This window comes from Vanellus vanellus (assembly GCF_965231255.1).
Source record: "Vanellus vanellus genome assembly, chromosome: 5".
NCBI classification, from domain to species: domain Eukaryota; kingdom Metazoa; phylum Chordata; class Aves; order Charadriiformes; family Charadriidae; genus Vanellus; species Vanellus vanellus.
This window is the reverse complement of record NC_138910.1, coordinates 22,915,531-22,935,485: the sequence shown is the minus strand read 5'-3', so window position 1 is coordinate 22,935,485 and position 19,955 is coordinate 22,915,531. Positions and strand designations below refer to the sequence as shown.

At 36.9% G+C, this 19,955-nt stretch overlaps 1 protein-coding gene across 1 annotated transcript in view; it reads right to left on the bottom strand.

The window, feature by feature from the left end:
• PPIG (peptidylprolyl isomerase G) overlaps nucleotides 1–19,955 on the bottom strand; it is a 28,306-nt gene that overhangs the window by 2,228 nt on the left and 6,123 nt on the right. Inside the window, exons 2-11 of the mRNA XM_082483480.1 lie at nucleotides 17,466–17,545; nucleotides 17,283–17,357; nucleotides 14,989–15,096; nucleotides 14,418–14,462; nucleotides 11,715–11,802; nucleotides 10,536–10,565; nucleotides 10,309–10,448; nucleotides 2,107–2,311; nucleotides 932–1,099; nucleotides 310–394 (exon numbers count right to left, since the gene is read on the bottom strand). Of these exons, the coding sequence (XP_082339606.1) occupies nucleotides 310–394; nucleotides 932–1,099; nucleotides 2,107–2,311; nucleotides 10,309–10,448; nucleotides 10,536–10,565; nucleotides 11,715–11,802; nucleotides 14,418–14,462; nucleotides 14,989–15,096; nucleotides 17,283–17,357; nucleotides 17,466–17,526 (1,005 nt within the window). The 5' untranslated portion in view covers nucleotides 17,527–17,545. The remainder of the gene's footprint in view (nucleotides 1–309; nucleotides 395–931; nucleotides 1,100–2,106; nucleotides 2,312–10,308; nucleotides 10,449–10,535; nucleotides 10,566–11,714; nucleotides 11,803–14,417; nucleotides 14,463–14,988; nucleotides 15,097–17,282; nucleotides 17,358–17,465; nucleotides 17,546–19,955) is intronic.

Below are 19,955 nucleotides of genomic sequence, written 5' to 3'. Positions count from 1 at the left end.
TTCCCTACAACTCTTTTTGAGCTAATTCCATTTACTAATTCACAGAATACAACAGTAACACAAAGAAAGCTTTTTTTTTTTCCTCCCTCCTTTGTCAAATAAACTCAGTATATAAACAGGAAATTAATTTAATTTTCATTGTTCCCTTCCTTCAAACCTCAGTCCCCAAATCAATTATGATGCACCATAAATACTCCCTTTTTTTTTTTTTTTTTTTTAATCAACCATCTTAATGAAAATGGTTAGTAACACCACCAGGAGGACTGCTACCACCTTGTTTATTTTGGAAAACAGATTATAAATATTTACCCTTGGTCCTCTTCCTTTTATCTTCCTTCCAGATCTGGTCACTAACAGCCTCCTCTGGTATGTTGACTGTGAATTTGACAGATTACTAAAAATAATTTAAAAAAAAGTTATATTGTTTATAGCAAAGAAAGAAGGAAAGACAAAATAAAACCAATTTTAAAACCTCTTCAGAAATTGAACTAAGTCAAAACACACATTTAATTTTATTTTTTATTGTCAGTGCAGACAGTAACAACCACACAGTAAAAACTTCAGATTTTCTGACCACAAAACATTTTACAAGATTTCCAGGTGTTTCCAATTTTGAAAAAAGAACAAATTATAGATGCAGGTTGGACAGTTCCAATAAATTCTAAAAGAAATTGTAATGCATTTTACTTTCTTCTTCTTGAATCAGTCATTTTAAATTTTTCACTCACTGAAACCATTTTCAAAGACTAAGCCTTTGTCCTAAGACAAAGACAACCATTACCAATAAACTGAAAAATCCATTTTTCATCCAGCACTGCTTACAACATGGAACTGTTTAAGAGGGAAAGGACTCACTTAACATTGGAGTCCTAAAACGTAACGTGACCATACCACTGTCAGCACGTAGTCAGACTCAAAACGGATATATTACCTTTCTCTTTCCTTCTCTCTGCTTTTCCTCTCTTTTTCTTTCTCATCTACTTTAGGAGGACTTTTCCTCATCAAGAACCGGTTTTCAGGTACAGGAGGAATTTCTTCAGGACGGACAGTAGATAATGGCTGTGCTTCAGGGTTTTCATCTTCACTTTCACTGGATGAGCTTTATTTTTATATAAAAAAAATATTTATACTTAAAGTGAGTTATTTGGATGAGGGAAGACCTTTCAATCTATTTAAGTAATCCAGAAATCCTCTTAATTCCATACACAATGATATCACAAGAAACTCAGGAAACAGAGCTATTTCGGAAACAATTCCCCCCCCCCCCCCCCCCCCGATATCTTTGCTCCAAAATATATAACTGGAGCAGATTTCTGACCAACATTTTTTTAATCTATGAATTCCAATGGTGCAACACTGAACACACATTTACTCTCTATCTAGATACAGCTTTTTTTTTAAATTTATTTTATTTTAAAAACACTATCAGGAGAGTAAAATTCAGATTCTACACTAGCATATATAACTGGCTACAAACTATTCTAATTCCAAGCAGTTGGTATTAACAAACTTGTGTGAAATGGGCTTAGTCTTAGTCCCACAGAAACAATATTTAGGCAGCACTGCCCTAAGTGAAAATTTCTTACATTTTACTGCTAGCTTAGAAAAACGTGACTTGCACTGACACAACTTATATCTCTTATATTTGAGCTAAAAGCAAAACTACTAGTTTAGAAGTAACATTTTCAGAAGCAAAAGTACCTTTTGAGTTTTATTATCTTCCAGTGAAACTGCAAGACTATTGGCATATCAGACAGAAATAATGTTAAGTATATTAATTTCTTAATATTTTGTTTAGTTTTGCTTTTATTCCTGCGTACTACATTCTCCCAAGTCCCACCACATATAATTTAAATTGAATTGCACAGAAGTGAATTTAATGAAACAAACTATCACCACCCATTTCAAATCAAGCATGTATGCACATGAACACTGTCCTTTGCTATCATATCAGAAAAATTTAAGCTTATATATGGAAACTGATTCTCTCAGACTTCGAAATAGCTAACTCACTAGTTACAGAATACTATTCTGTAGTTATAGGACAAGAAAACAGTACCGTATGGTGTACATGTAACAAAACAAAACAAAAATCTCTAAACTGACCTTTTCTTGCTTTTCTTTCTCTTTTTCTTTTCCTTCTTATGTTTCTTAGAATTTTTCTTGTGCTTCTTTTTTCGTTTTTTAGATTTCTCTTCCGAAGCACTCTCAGAATCTGACGATGAATCAGAAGATGATTCTGAATCACTTGAACTTTCCGAGTCACTGGATGAGGAAGACGACTTATGTCTTTTCTTTTCTTCTTTCTTGGCTTTAAGTCAGAATAGCAAAGACATATTTTAATATTAAACACTTCTAAATAAACCTCAGAAAAATCAACTTATCTAGTATCTGCCTGAGCTGTGTCATGAGACTACTTCATCAAAATACTTAAGAACAAATTGAAATTTTGGATAAAACACTGTTTCTCCTAAGTACAATAAATGATATGTCTAGAAACACATAAAAAATTTCCAAAATCTGTATTTACGAAGTTCTAAAGTATCAAATTTACACTGTCAAAAACTTGTAGAACCATGTAAGTCTTCAGATGATGTTTTATACAACATAAGCTACGTATGAAGAATTATTTAAAATTTATTTAGAAAGTGTTTATATAAAAAAAAAAGTCTTTGACTTCAGGTTTAACCTGACTTCACATAAAACAGAGCATAGACTAAACAGATTACTCACTGAATTTAGCTCAGAGGGAAGATTCAAATAACCAACCTTCCTGCTAAGTGCTCAGAAAACCGTCCTAATCCTCCAGGTCATTGTGTGTTGTTTGGGATTTTTTTGTTTGTTTTGGTTTGGTTTTGTTTGTTTGTTATATGTTTTTTTTAAAAACAGAAATATACAAATAACTCACTAACCATCTAGTATGAAAAGGAACCCTTCTAAAGAGCAGACTAGTCATTAATTACATATTTCACCATTTCTTGTGTGCCTGCTGGAGCTGCAAATTAGCAGCTTACTGGCAATCTGATATTAGTCTGACAGGAAACAACCCAAAACCAAAATCACCTTTTTATGCCCTTTAACGGATCTGGGACCTACTTAAACTATTAAAAGTGATATAAGTATTATTTCAGAGTCACACCAATTTGAAAAAAAACCAAACCAAACAACAATAAAAACTGTACCATAAAAACTTCACTAAAGAAAGTCTAGGCCTCTGAGTTATGACACTTCAGGTAAATCAGTCAAGCAGTATGAATACTCTTCAACTGTGTTATGAAATTTGTATCAGACTATTGTCCAGAAAATTAAAAGCTCTATCTAGAAAATCCAGAAGAGCACATTGGTTGTCTTTGGACTGCTGGAGTTGACTTTTCTAATTAGCATCAAATATTATTTTACTTTGCCATTGCAAATTGCAAAGATAGCCCATCATTCACTACACAACATGTTACAGCCACAGACAGAAGAAACAGAACCTTTGCCGTTAAACAGAAGAAAAATATACCAAAAATAAATACTGATGTCTGAACAGCCTGTTTCCTCGTCACAGCAAACAATCCATATTTTAGGGAAACACCTGTTAGGACCTTAGAACAGGCTTCAGGTCAGAGACAGAAATGAATTTTCTAATTGCGTATGAATCCTAGCTGAAAGTATTATTTTGCAAAGCTTTTAATAGCTTGCTCTATCCAAACAATTCATGGTTTAGAAAGCTATTATCCTACCTGCATCACCATACAAGCAGTTTAAATGTAACCTCCCACTACCTGCTCCTTTTCTGCACAGAACAGGTAAAGGAAAACATTAGGTACTAAAGACAAGATTATGACTAGGCAGCCTGTCTGCATCTGAAAAGTACTCACACACGGAGAACACAGTGCTTGCAAATAGCGGAAAACATAAAGATGTCTCCCTGGATAGCCTAAGTTTTCTCCTCTTCTATTAAAGACTGAGAAATTCAACTGTCAAGTCTAGCCAAGCATTTCTTCTATTGGCTTTCTCTTGTACCCAATAAGATGACGCAATTTGTATTTAGCTATTGTGTATCAGTTATTGTTATAAAATAATTAAGGCAAGCAGTTAGTAATTAATTAATCTGTAGGTATCTGTAACTGGAATCATGTGAGCTCCATTTGGAAATTCTCAAATTCAACACTAACTTGATCTCATGTTTGCAAAACTACATAACGGGAGGTAGCAGTTTTTCAAGGATGATCAAAAAGCAGTAAAACTTACATAACATTCCTTGCTAAATTGGTGGGAGAAGAGGATAAAAATGAGTCTTGGGGATAATAGTCTTAGTATAACACTTAGGCATGCATTATTTGTAAAAATAAGCTAGTACTTTCTACCAACAACTTTTCATGGGGAAAAACATCTTATGGGTTCCTAATTAAAAAGACAGTCAGCATTTCTCAGAAAAGCAACAGTTATGCTCTCATTCATAGTATCGCCTATTAACTTTTGTTCTGTATATAGTTATTGAATATAAAACAGTGAAATCTCAAGTGTATGTAGTTATCATATTTCACTCCTGTCAATTCATCTTCCCATCTACCATGTCTTGCCCGGAATACCTTCTGGCTGTCGACTGTGATGCATTGATGTTCCAGATCTATCAATAGCCTTCAGTACTGTTCCAATGCTTTCATGACAATATCCGTAATGAAAGCTAAGGCAGTACTGTTCTTTATCTTCAGCAAAGTATTAGCTGCTAGTATTAGATCACCTATGTAAGCAATAATCTTTTGTAGCAATCCAGCATCCTATTCTGTCAGGGCTCCCATTCAGAATGCAGAGATATATAAGTGGTGAAAGATTTCCTCTTCATAGTGATGCAGAACACTTGCTTCCAAAAGAACCGGCTGAGATAAAAGATCTGGATGACAGCAAGCTAGCTGGGGCTTAATTCAGGTAACATTGGATGAGCTATGTGGTGCAGAAAAAAATCTCAGCAGAGACAACTAAGTATGGCATCTTGGCCTCTCTTTTTGTGGTCATACTCTTTATGGATACTTTTTTCTCCTTCTGACATTACTGAATCCCCACACTGGTACAGTGGATGAAATTTAGTCCCATTGCACTAAACTGCATTATTTTTTCAGATTAGCATCACAAACGCAAGTCATACCTGTATGACTTCCACAGTGACTTTTTTCATGGTATTTTCTATGTATTTATTCACAAGCCTCATTTGATGTAGACTAACAAAAACCTGACAACCAACTAAAACACAATCTCTGTACTTCATAGATTGTATTAGTCTCCTGGTCATTCCTGGGTGCAGTATAAGTAGCAAGTTGTAACCATTCAGGACAGCCTGCTGATTGAAATCAGCTGGTTTTCAACAGATGTTTTTAGAGCTTCTTGCAAAATGCTCCAAAAGACAAGTCTCATTAATTATTTTTTTTACTTCCCTTGTTGGCCCAGACCAAGATACCTGGTCTCCTCTCAAACTTTTGCTCAATGCCCTTATTAAAGCACTGTATTTACTAAAAAGTGTCTGTAATACTTCCTATCAGTTTTAGATTGTATAAGTACAAATACATTCACCGAGTTTAACAACTACGTATTTAAAAAAGAAAACTGAACAGCTTACAAATTAATTTCAATCAAAAGATCTTGGTGTCATATAGGTCTGGTGACATCCAAACAAAAAGAAGAATCTCACTTGAGCTCTAAATACCATGAACACAAAAAGTACTAAAAACTTTAACTAATTTCTAAGTCCCAAGATGCTTTCAAATACTTCTTACCTATGCAACACTTTTGCTTTTGGCCCATTCAAAAAACCCATGATATTGCACTATACTGTTTCCTACGTGCCTTCAGGCAAAACATGTCTCCAAGCTCAACTTCAGAAATGTCTGAACAAGGCATCAGTAAATGCAGTTATTTCCTGTATTTTCTCCCTCCTACATCTGTTTTAATGTACCAAAAACTACCTGTGACAGTTTTATCTGCATTCCTGTAACAAATTTAGGTGTGTTATAGAAACGGAGGTGAGTTAGTGAGCAACTACTTCAATAACCATAATGTGATTCTTAACATGCAGCAAAAAACGTCAATGGCAGATGTATTTGAGAAACCATGTGGCAGGTAGGGAGTAAAATGAAGAGAAAAAAAAACAAACCAAACAAGACAACAAACCAACCAAAAAGCCCAGAACTGTTTACACAGCAAAGACAGAATATCTGGCAAGAGGTTTCAGATATAGTTTCTGATAACATCTAACTATCTCTGTCCAGCAGCAAATGCTACTTTGAATACCTGGTGCTGGCTAATTACAGATCACAACAAATGAAACCAATTCTGCATCATGAAGGTCAGTGAGAAAGAAACAGACTTCTATTTACAGTCCAACTGTTCCAGCTCATTAGCTTCAGGATCGGTTTTCAACTTATGACCACATCTGAAATAGATACATCACTTCCTACTCCATTCACTGTGACCTACAGTATTTGCCAGACTTCATGAACTACATGATCACGTTGCGTGGCACAGCCAAGCACTCTCGGCTTGTCATGGACTGTAGCAAGTCTTATGTTAGCTCCATGATATCAGACTCCTGGACTTGACATGAAGAAATTATATGGACAGAAAGCAGTCAGCTCAAGAACAAAAGTCAGAACAGATGATCTCACCTTGTAATTCACAGCAGTGACACTCAAATAATTACCTTATATCAAGACCAATAGCCTGTGTTGGACTACAGCAGTCTCCAAAAAGATGGTGCCTTTACTTCAGGACATTTAGATAGGTATTTTTCCTGATAATTTTTTCCATTGTTTAATCACCCTGCTGCTCAGAGTATCAGGTCTTTTTTTCTATTTTGCATGTGTATTGCTTCAATTATTTGCCACAGGTTCCTATTATGTCTTTCACTGCTTGATTAAGGACACACTGTTTCTTACAACAAAAATTATGCACAGTAATCCAGTTCTCAGAGATTGTACTGACAGAATGACCGAATTACAGTATTGCTCTTTGATGAATTATGAAGGCAACTATAATCTGCCTTATTTGCAGAAAGCACACTTTTATGAGCAGTGATTCTACAGGGACATCTATAGCATCAATGAACATCATGAATCAAGCCTAGCACTGCTCTGTGCAGAATCCCCTAGAAATAAACTTTTCATGAGAAATCTTCATTAGAGGCTCTTGTTAAAAACTGCCCAATGCACAAAGCTGTTTAATCTTTTTGTTTCTTTTTGAGTCAGAGTGTCAGTGTCTTACATCCTTGAAAACATTCCAGATATACTTTGGATTAACCAAAGCCACGATCTCAAACAATGCAGCCAGCCTTGTTTGACTCGACCATCCTCTGCAAAACTTTGTCAATTGGTATCAAATTCCCATTTGTCTTTATGAAAACTAGTATTGTTACTTGTTCCACAGTTGCTCTTGAGAATTATACTAGTTTAGCTAGTCCACAATGACCTTTCTAAATACTGGCTTAACACATTACTTTCTTCTTTCCCCCCACAGCTCTCAGGATTTTCCCTGGAACTTTAAGATTTTCTAAAAATAATACCACTTGGCCAGAGAGAGATTCTTCTTTTATAATGTAGCTTCTCTCATTCATTTTCACTAACTCGTCCAACTTTAAGGAATAAAGAAAAAAAAACAACAACAAAGGAAAAGATGACAAACATTCCACTGTTCTGGGTGATAATCCTCTCAAATCCCAGGTGAAAGCTTCTGATCTAGGCCTCTGCAATATTCTAATTGAGATTGCTTTATCATTCAATTCACATAGCATCCAGTAAGTTAGCTCAGTCCAGTCATCATCCACTCATCCCTAAATCAATTCTTCTATACAAACAGATAGATCTCCTTCCTTCATAAAGCACTTCATCTGGATATTCATCATGATAACCCAAAAATCTGATCACCTTTCTGCAACTTTAACCTAAGCTAAAAACATTCATATGAAGCACATAACTTCTACTGTGATTCCTTCTGCTAATGCCATCTCGGCTTTACTACTAAACCCAAGAAGAATCAGTTCTATTTTCATTCTATAAAGACTTTTCTAATTCCTTCCTTTGTGTTGCCTACCAGAGAAGCTTATACAATCAATATTTTAGTTCAAGTCTCCCTTGCTATCATAATGTACCCTCCTACAGAAATTTGCCATTATACTTCCCTCACTGGCGACCTCCTTATTCCTTTGTTTTAAGAGCAAATTCTCAGCAGCAGTGTCTGGTAACTGCCTCTCATTTCAAAGCATCAGTTCCCTTTTCCCTCCCACAGTAATGTGCTACAAACAGTTCCACTGTTAGATGACTCACTGTTGATGATCTTCCATGACACTGCTCACCTCCCAGAAACTGTTCCTCCTGTCTGGATTCCCTGGCCTATTCCATATATTGACAAGCCCACAGCCTCTCCTGCTCCACTTGTCAGCTTTGGATGGCAGCTTGGCAAATTTCCTTCTGCTGATGTGATGACAGACTGTTCCTCCTACCTCCACTGTCTCAGGTCAGCACAGCTCATCAGTGGCTCCACGTGCATTTAGCAAACAGTTCCAGTCATATTATCACCTCTCACAGTAGCGGCGGATTTCCCTTTGCAGGTCCTACAGACAGCCTTTCCCTTTCAGTAGCAGGATTCACCACTCACCAAGACATCCATCACGGTCTGTCAGGCAGCACCTTCATCAGGCTGGCTCTGCATTAGTGCCCATTAGGGTCCACACCTCCCTGCACTCAGCTCTGCCCTCCACCTGCCCAATCCTGGTGCCTAAGGCCTCTTATTCTCCAAACACTCCTGCTGCCCACCATTACCTAGTACTGTGCCTTATAGCCAGCTGAGTGGGCTATCCCATTGCCCTGGCATCAATTTCCCTCCATGGCACAGCAGACCAGCTACAGGAAGCAGAGTCTGCAGAATACCAGCAGTACTGAGGCAAACGGGTACATGGACACTGACAAATGGGCAGGACCACACAGTCAGATCTTTCCAGAAGCCTGTTCACTTTTAGGAAGTTAAAGGAAAAAAAACATCTTGTATTTATTTTATCCACTCTTTTGATAAGTACTTTAAAGTCCTGCCTAATGGCTTTAAGTCATCAGACTGCTCAGTGCCAAAACTTTCATTTAGTCATTTAATTTCAAGTGTTCTAGACTGAACTAAAAAGGGAGTGTGGCAAACCAAGGAACACATACATACAGAGTAGGTATTTCCCTCGCTGCCTTTACCCAATCTATATCTGTATTGTTTTATTTTATTTTCTAATCTACACCACCCAGGCATTTTCTAACAGATACCAAGCTCTTGAATACTGTCCAGTAAAACAAAATTATGTACTAACACACAGGGTGACTTATGAGTGAATCTAAGAAGTTCTGGAACCTTTGAGAAGTCAGGAGCCATAAGGTAAGTTTGTTTGGAATTCTGAGGTACTGAAGAGATCACTTCAGACTCCAAAGTAATTCTGCTAGACACCACAACAGGTGAACACAGAACTGCATCAAAAAGGAAAGGAAAAACTAAGAAGCTCAAGTTTGAATGCCTGTATTTTCCTTAGGCCAAAGGAACAATTATTCTTGTTTTGTGCTTTAATATCCTTGGTGCAACCCTTCACAGCACGTATCAGCAGAAGGTGTTACGAATGAAAAAGCACGATGATCCCCATCATAGTTCCTACCAAATGTGCATCCTGGGTTTCCTTTAATGCGCCAGAGTCAGAGCAACATCTTAGATTGAGCCTTATTTTGTAAGGGGAGCAGAATCTGATCTCCAATACCATGTTCAGCTCTGGAATGACAGAGCAGGGCATCCCTTCCAGAAAGAAAGGCAGGTTCTGTCATATTCCTCTTTAAGAATATAGTTTATAGCAACTTAAAAAGGATATCTGCTAGAGGGCAATTCCAGGCTTTTCTACTCTAAGTGCCTGTTCTGAAGATTTACCTGAAACAATCTTGAAATATGCTCAATGCCTGCAAAAAAAGCAGCAGTTATCAAATAAAGTCAGACTGCCATCAACCTTCTTAACACAGCGCTCTGCTTTCTAGGGGAAAAGCGCTTGCCAGCGTTGTATTAAATTTAGCTAATATAAGGAAATCCAAGACAGGAGAAGCTTTGAATAAAACGTATATGATGTTTCTTCAATGTCTTCTGCATCAACGCCTTTTGTTTTAGAAGACAAACTGTACTGCAATGCTATTCACCTTTTCAACAATTGCCGCTCCTTCCATCACAAGTAAGTTTCTACATATTTTTATAAGCAACCAACAGAGAAGAAAATGAGCAAAGTTACCTCATAGTTTGCATCTATGTAAATGTACAGTTCAACTTTACCTTTGGATTTTGGAATTAACTCTCCACAACTCAGTATGCGTACTTCAGCATATGGTTTACTAGATGCATCTGTTTTCTGGTTTTCTATTTCTCTCACAACTTCCTGACCTGAGATGACTTGTCCAAAAACAACATGATGTCTGAAGAATTTAAACAAAAGTAAGAATTCTTAGTACTTAATTTTCTCAAGGCACTTCCCAAACAAACATAAGATAAGAGACACTTACCCATCTAAGTGAGGTGTAGGCTTAGTTGTTCTGTTGTTTCCAGATTTTAAAGAGAAAAACAAAGTCAGTACTAGTGGAAAGCGATCAGCATTTGATGCATGTCATATACACATCATATACAGATATGAAGGTGAAAGCCATTTTGAGTGAACTAATAAAGCTGAAAAAACCTAATATATGTTATTCTAAGTTTGTGTACAGTTAGAAGTATTTAACGTTTTATACATTAAACTATTCATTACTTTATCACATTTTACTGAACAAAAGTGCACATACATTTTTAGACAGCATCCTCATATAGGATATAGTAAGTATCCTCTTTATTAAATTATATAAATACTAACAGGAATAGATACAAAAATTAAGACTACTGTCTCAGAGCAGGAAAACTGCAAATAACCTTCTATACATTAGAAAATAATCAGAAATCAAAAGACAAAAAATCTATGTACAGATTATTTGATGCAGAATTAGAAGTGACTTTCTCTCAGCTTTCTCCTATACTACCATTACTAAGGCACAGAGATGTCAGGCATGGCAGAAGTAAAATACTGGGATAATTATAGTAATGATCAGTCAGAAACCCCAAAGTAAGGGTCTAATGGTAAGTGACATCCACAACTCACCATGTTAACCAAGGTCATGAAACACAGGTAAGTGATTTATTTCAAGAATGTTTTCTATAGATAAATTTAACAAGACTCTACTGCAATGTATTTTAAGAATTTAAGTTTTAACTGAAAATAAGACTGCATTGGACAGTTATTTTGTGTCAAAAAAACCCTAAATCCTCTATGACTTTTGAGATCTCCCAGAGCTGTTTTGCTTCCTTCCAGGCAATACTTACCAGAAGAAAGCAGTAAGAGTTCTACAAGGCACTAACAGGTTTGCTGTATTGCCCAAGTTAGAACACAGCTATGGAAAATTACCAAAAGCTCTTCTGCACAGACAATAAGCACTAACACAAAAGTGATTAAAACTATCAGGCTCCCTAAAAAGCTGTCAAGGTTTGGGCTGGGCTGACCAGCACATTAGGAAAATGGCTACTTCCATGCAACTTTGTGAAAAACCATCAACTTTTGGTCTGCACAGAAGCTAGTCTTCAATATTTAAAAGGATTACTTTTACAGCTTACAAATGGCAAACACCACACACATTTCAGGGCAGTACAATACTTACATAAAGAACTGTGAACCATTTGTATCTTTCCCTCGGTTGGCCATCGAAAGGAGAAATTCTTTGTTGTGCTTTACAGCAAAGCTTTCATCTAAAGAAAGTGTTTTCAGTTACTTCAAATATACCACGTATACTTAGATAAACACCATAATCTAAGTAAACTCATCCTTCTTAAATAAATCTGCTACTCCAGTAAAAAGCTGTATTAAAAGATTCAAAATAATAGCTATTTTTAATGTATTGTTCCTTCCATTCTAAACAATGCAATTTAATAAGAAGAAATATACATTAATTGTTTATAGGCTGAGAAAAAGCTACAAAATCAAGTATTGTTGTTCAAGAAATTTGCTTCCTACCAACATTAGCAGAGACCTCATCACTTTAAGTTGTTGCTTTTTCTGTTCTGCACATACTGATCATTGTCTCTGGAGGAGAAGTTTTTTTAGCTGTGCAGTAACTACTAAGAAACCTCTCCTTTTCAGGCAGTTTTGTTGTTTTATTATTTATTAACACACATGGATATCCAGTTTGATAGCATATCCCAAACAACTTCTGTTTGTCTGTCAGAAACACAGAGGAACTTACCAAGGGAGCCATTAAGAAAAGAAGTTTAATGAATCCTACTTCTGATGAGCAAATAATTCTAACAGTTCAAACTAAATCCCAACTAAACGGTGAAATGTCTTAAATGAAGAATAATTATTACATTTATGAGATTATCCTCTCTCACTCCTTTCCCAAAACAGCAGAAAGGCTGTTGGGGGACCCAAACTCTTCAGACAGAGGAAGTTTGTTCAATATTCTTTAGATAGAGATAGCAGGAGCAAGCATTAACAAAGAAGAAAAGTACACTATATGTAAGGCTATGGTTTCACATCACACTGTCTCACTTGCAGTGAATGGGACAGTCCCACTCACCCTCCAGTCACCTGTACAATTGCTACCTGACATAGCATCAAGTGTCAATCTAATCCTATGGTGAGTTGGTTATGGGATCCACAAAAGCAAAAACTCCCACAAATTCTGTTTCATGCTGTGGCTGAGTTGAACAGCCAGCTTGCAAATGCCAGAAGGTAGGTAGAGATTTTGCTCCTTCTTCCACCTCCCCCAGCCATACATTTCCTAAAACCCAGCTACTCATTTATGTTGGTTCTGATGCTTGCCAAATTACTGAATTCGGTCTACTCACCAATATGCAAATAAATAATTTTTTTCCTAGAATAGTCTTTGGGCATTTTGGCAACCCAAATCAGCTCAAAGTGTGATCTGAATGTGAGTCAGTGCAAGGTAAAACCTCCTCCCTCTTTTGACAGTTGCAAACTGTTGATTCAACTCAAGGTCTGATATAAAATTGCAGCCTGGCCCTACTAAAATAGTGAATAATTCTTTTGATTGTCTGTTGCAAGCTTAGACAAGAACCAACGTTAAAAAAAAAAAAAAAAAAAAAGAAGTGGCAGGGAAGAGAGAGGAACATAACCACTCCGGCCAGTAGCAGCTAGCTACCACGGATATTAGGGATACTACAAAAACTGCTCCAAGAAACACACAGATGCTCCACTACATTCTGGATAACACAGGCTGAGAAACACACTGGAGTGCAGAAGAGGTACTACTTCTGCAACACTGACTGAAAAAGAACCATGAGAAAACTGATGACCTCTTTATCATTAATTCTTCTTGGCTTCAGGAAAGCAGGACTTTATGCTTTCTTTTAAATAAACATTTGCAACAAAACTTGACTCCATCACGCCTTTCTCCTTTTCACTGGAAGAAAAGACAGTCCCCAACTTTTAGCTAGCTGCTCAAGCCAGAAGCGTATGTTTAAAAACAGTTATAAAACCATAAATCTGGTAAAATGGACTGTTGTGGTTTGGGCAAATACAAAGGAGTTTGGTTTTAATTTTTCATTGATTAAAAAGGTTCCTATCTGTCATGGTTTAACCCCAGCCAGCAACTGCTCACCCAACAGCAGCTTGCTCACTCTCCTTCAGTGGGATGGGGGAGAAAACTGAAGAGTAAAAGTGAGAAAACTCATGGGCTGAGATAAAGACAGTTTAATAGAAAAAAAAAAAAAAAAAAAAGCTGTGTGCACAAGCAAAGCAAAACAAGGAATTCATTCACTACTTCTCAACGGCAGGCAGGTGTTCAGCCATCCCCAGGAAAGCAGGGCTCCATCATGCATAATGGTTACTTGGGAAGACAAACACTGTAACACTGAACGTTCCCCCTCCCCTCCCCTCCTTCATCTTCCCCAGCTTTATATGCCGAGCATGACCTCATATGGCATGGAATAACCCTTTGGTCAGCTGGGGTCAGCTGTCCCGGCTGTGTCCCCTCTCAGCTTCTTGTACACCCCCATCCTACTTGCTGGTGGCATGGGGCGAGAAGCAGAAAAGGCCTTGACTATGGGTAAGCACTGCTCAGCAGTAACTAAAACATCCCTGTAATATCAACACTTTTCAGCACAGATACAAAACATAGCCTCATACGAGCTACTATGAAGAAAATTAACTATCCCAGACAAAACCAGCACAACATCTTAAAAGTCAAATAAAATAACCGAAACTGGACAGTCAAAGGCCTGTAAGGCCAGACAAAAATCTCAACAGAAACAATGGAGTTCAGGTTTACAGAATAGAGACAACAGAATATAAAGGTGATTGCTTACAGTAACACCAAAATAGAGCAAACTGACAAAACTCTTACCTTCAAAAAAGCCACCATAAATGGATTCTCCTCCCCTGCCATTTCCTTGAAAAAAGAAAAGTGACAGTCAACACTTAAAGTAGTGATTAACAGTCACATTATGTGGAAGGTGCTTCATAATACAAAATACTGATCCAACTGCATCCAAGTCACTGACATTGTTCTTCAAGATATGCAAAGAAGATCAAGACGCATCTTTGTACTCCCAAAGCAAACTTGGAAAACAAGAAAGTATTCTCCTTTGTATTCTGCTATATGCTCCCTTTTTTCTTTATTTCCCAGCAGCTGATATGATATTTTACCCTCACATTTAAACCTTGCAAAGAAAAGTACTTAGTACTCCGAGTACTGAGTTCATGGAGCAAAAGTGTCTGTGTGCATGCACACATATAATATATAATATATATAATAATGTAAGTGTTCACATAAAGGTTCTACACAGGAAAAAAAAAAAAAACAACAGAAAAAAGCAGTTGAATTGCAGAATAATTAAAGTAAGTGATGCTACAAAGAACTCCTACAATATTCTATTACATAAGCATTACATTTTATTCAAAGATTAGCAACCTACCTTCACTGAAGTCACCTCCTTGGATCATAAAATCTTTCACAACCCTGTGAAACAGACAACTTTTGTAATGCAATGGCTTTTGGGTGGATTTTCCTGTACCCTTTTCACCTAAAGGAGAAGGAGGAACAAAAATCAAAATTACTCTCTGCACCTGTAGAATCTCCACTATAAAAAAAGTGCTACATAAGGTCTTAATCAAAATCATTTGCTAAGCTCTGAAAAATTAGCTTGTAAGGCAGACACATACCTATAATACCAATAAGAAACTAGAATTTAAGAAAGCAGAGCAGAAACTACCTTCTGTCTCTACAGTTATACCAGAAGAACTCCTTACTGACATTAGCATACAACTCTGGTCTCTTCCATGCAGATTGACTGAAATTAAACAGCCGATTTATGTTTAAGGTAACTGGCATTGCCCAGAAGCATGCAAGAAACACTCAGATCTTCAGTTACAACATGGCAAGGTTAAGGTACCATAAAAGCTCGTAACAAAAACAAAGAGGCAGGGGAAGGAGAAAGAATCTCGTTCCCTTCCCGGTTCACAATTACAACTGCCATCTTCTTCCCTTACATCAGTTATAGTGCTCAAGATCCATAAGCAGACTCTCTGCTTCAGCGACATCACTATCTACTTTCCCTCCTACCCTTAAACAGATAAGGTCTCTGCTGAGTTAGCAAGATGAATAACTCAGGGTGGGTCCTCTAAATAGCAGAGCCAACCTCAAGGTAACAGTAAGGTAATCAGTGGGAGTATGTTGGAAGGAAAAGGATGCCTTCCTCTCAGTGCTGGCAAACTATTAGACTGTATCTTCCTATAATCTTATTCTGAGCTATTAAACTAGCAGCTTATGTCAAGGGCAGTTGCTTCTGAACTTATCTGTAACTGACTGGGGCCTCCGTAGGGATCTGACTAGCTAGAAAAAACACTTTTGATAGCAACTTTGATAAATGTGAAGCTGTATCTGTTTCACTAACTTGGCATACGCCTAACGTAGGTATGCTAGGGAAACACACAGCTGTTGATCCCTGTTTTAATAAGACAGCATATACTTCTCAAAACTGCCTGAAAAAAATGAGTAAGGAAAACAAATAAAATTTATTGAAGTTCAATATCATAAACACTCTGCCCACATATTTTCCTCACTATTCTTAAAGCAGTTAAAGCAGCAAAGTAGTTCAGCATCTGAATTTGACTTTGAATGTCAGCAACTAAGTATGAACTTAGTAGTGCTTGTTTCTGACCTGAAATGCTGTTGAAAGACTTCAAGTAAACAATTTAAAGCAGTAGCAGGGAATAATACCTTTATGCAATGAATATGACTTTTGGGCAACTGCCAGCAGATCAAGAGTGCCATGGTCACATGATAACATACTCCCAGCCACTTAAAAGGTTGAAATTTGTTAACAAATTTTGATAATCTGACTTTGTGCCAGTAAACCTAATATCAGATCAGATAATATCTAAATTCCTGCAGACATCATGAATGGTGCACTAAGCGTTCTAGCTAACTTGACATGAATGTAATTATGCACCCACACCTGATCCAGATCAAATTAGTACTGCCGAGTGATTCAGTATGTACAGCTACAGAGCCTTGACCTGAAAATCAAGAGCTGGAAGGAAAGGAAGCAGAAAATGCTGAAGACAGAAAGCACGTATGCTATTTATGTATTCACAAAATTATTCTTGTGATAATAAATTTAAGTTTTGCTAAACTGTCTGCATTTTCAACAAAAGCATGCAGTCCACAGAACAATAATTCTGTTAGGAAATGCTTCCAGGACAGAGTCTTCTTGGAATTTTGTTCAAGAAATAATCTGAATTTCAACAGGGGTGGAAATCACCAGTCTCCATCAACAAAGAAAAATAAAAATGAAGAAAAGAAAAAAATACTAATGAATACCAGCAATACCTTTCAAACACCTCAAAGTATCATAAGACTAAAAAGTAAGTCTGCATGGTTGACCTCTTACTGGCTACTTTTCAAGACTGGATGATGTTATATAATGTGAACAGTAATATCTATGCTAGTAACAGAAAATCAGCTTACTGTGTCCATATTTAAAGTTAATTAGCATATACTCCCTGCACCATACTAAGCCAAAGCTACAACTGCTTTGACTCTACATCAGATGTACACGAGAAATCAGGCAAATCTCTACAGATACCAAGAACCAATGTTTTATGTACTTATTTTTGTATGTAAGAAAATGTCAGGAAAAATAACATAGACATCAAACTAACATGGTGTTACATTAAAAATTATAAACAAAATAAAAAATCTACAAACCTGTGCAAAGGCAGCGAAAATTCTCACATGTCTTTGGACACACATCTGAAAACAGTTCAAAGACGACTCTTCCAGCTAGAAAAAAAAGAGCCATATTTATTACGAAGGTAACTGGTATTTGTATTATTCTTATGTATCCTATGTGAATATCATGTTACTGAATGGGTATTTTAATTTTCTTACCAGGTACATTGTTGATGGCTATGTCAAAAAAGCAACGAGGTCTCTGGACCTTTACTCCCATGGCTTCAAAAGTTTATATACTGTAAGTAATAAAAATAAAATTTAGTTTTTCCTTTTGTGTAGTGAAACTACATGTAAGTCAGTGCAGAACATTTTACAAAGGCAACAAAAACTGCAAAAAAGCAAACCTTCAAAAAAAAAAACAAACCCAACAAAACCCACAACCAGGTAGCAAACGTAAGTATTTTCGAATGTTCAGAAAACACAAAGTATTTTAGGTAATTTTCATGTTTTGTAGACCCAAATGAGCATTTTTATTCATGTTTGCTGCAACAGTATTAAATTTAAAATTGAGTGCCATACTTCAGATGAGGAAATACAAAAAGAAAAGCTACTGTAAGGTATGGGGATAATAAAGCTTGAAGTCTTCTTGTTACCCAGATGGTACAGGAAATCACTGAAGTTGTCTGCTCTTAGAATTCTATATCCTAGATAAAATAAACATCAGAGAGGAAAAAAAAGAAAAAAAAAAAAAAAAAGAAAAAAATCAGCTTTGAGACCAAACGAGTTGTTTGAGTGCCCTCAAACAACTTTTTGCAACTGCCTTTCAACTGTTTAAAAATACTAATTTGCAATCTCCTTTAGGCTCAGTGGTAGAGGCTGAGGCAGTGACCATCTCCACATGCCAGTCCACCTCTTTGGTCAGTGTTACCACCTTCAGATCAGGCCTGTTCTCAGGAACACATCAGCTACTGCAGTACACAACTCAGTTCAGTTAATCTCAGTTATTATTAATTATGTGGGCCATGAACTACAGCTGCTCAAGAGAGAACATACTGCTTGTCTAGGAGCACAGAAAGGTGAACAGCCCAAGACGATGAACAACATCTGCTCGAGGTGAGTAATAATTGCTCAAGCCAAGTAGGCATACGTTCAGAAATATACCTTTTGCCACAAATAAAGAGAATGGTTAAACAGTGGAAAATAACCTATGATAGTTACAACTTGACAAATCACCAACACATTGTCACGTTAAGACTTAAGCATTTGATTTCTTAGGAATATACTTCCTGGATTCCTGTCACTGCAGTTATCAGGAGCTATTCTAATTAGGATCCAAACCATTCTACATGAAAAAAAAAAAAAAAACAAACAACAAACCCCAAATATGTAGCTCTTCCACAATTACTGCTAAGTGAAATGATTTTAGCTTTTTATTGTTTCTTTTCCTTTTATGTCATTGCTTATCTCCTTTGAGTCGCAATCCCTGGAGGTATTTAAAAGACACGTAGACATAGTTTAGTGGTCGACTTTGTAGTGTTAGGTTTATGGTTTGACTCAATCATCTTAAAGGTCTTTTCCAATTTAAAAGATTCTATGATTCTTTATAGAGTATTTTAATGCAACTTTTCACGTATCTTTGAATATATAAATCCCTTTATTTTTGTGTAACAAGCAATGTCTTAATCTTATTTGCATTTGTGGCCTTCCAACATTATGTACAATCATGATATTCTTCCTTTTCTGAAGCCCCACCCTCTCTGAATTACTTCAGAGAGGGGAAAAAAACAAGGGCAAAAGGATCTACCTTTTCCAGAATTTGGAATATAATCCACAAATTTTCAGTTCTAATTATTTTTAATGCCAGAAAACACTACTCGAATCTAGCTGACGTACTGCATACATCTCTCCTAGAGCTTCACTCATAGCTGTGCCACAGAACAGCCTTGAAAAATTCAATTGTTGCCATCTGTCACTCTCATCTTACAAACAAGAGGCTATAAGAAATCAAAAGACAGTACTGTAATCCTGTTAGTTTATATTCTCTCTACTTGTGCTCAGTGTCACTCCTAACGTTTTGCCAAGATTACACAATGAAAAATTACAAGAACAATGCAGGACTGATTTAAATTAAACACCACTCAGTAGTTTATCATTCATGTGATTTTTAGCATGAGTAGACTTTGCAAACATGAAGAATCTCACTAGATAGCCTCTGATCTGCGTAACAAATACATTAATTCACAGAAGCCAGAGACTCATCAAAAGCAGAAGGCTTGCCTCAGTCTGCTTGCTCCTCTCCCTGAATCACCGTTGCTATTCTATTAGCGCAACAATTTTTGTAGCCAGGCCGAGAAAGACAGCCAGAAAACACCTGTAGCTGAGAGCTTTGATGTTGTCGGGTCAGCAGAAGGCTGACTGGCTCACCACGCTGCTGCACAAACTCTGGGGCAGCACAAGGAAGGTGGCAGCGTGGGCAAGGGAAGGGAGACGAGACAAGTGGGAGGGGACAGACTACCTTCAGAACCAGCCCAGCCCAAAGGACAGCCATCAACTCACCCTGTCAGCAGCAGAATGGGCTATACACCTGCATGGAGGGGCAGGGGGATGTTTTTTTTTCCCTAGGAAACCTCTCAGAATAAATGCTATAATAAATATTGTTTGGTGGTAGAACTGACAGTTTTAACTGAACTGAGCCATCTAAGGACC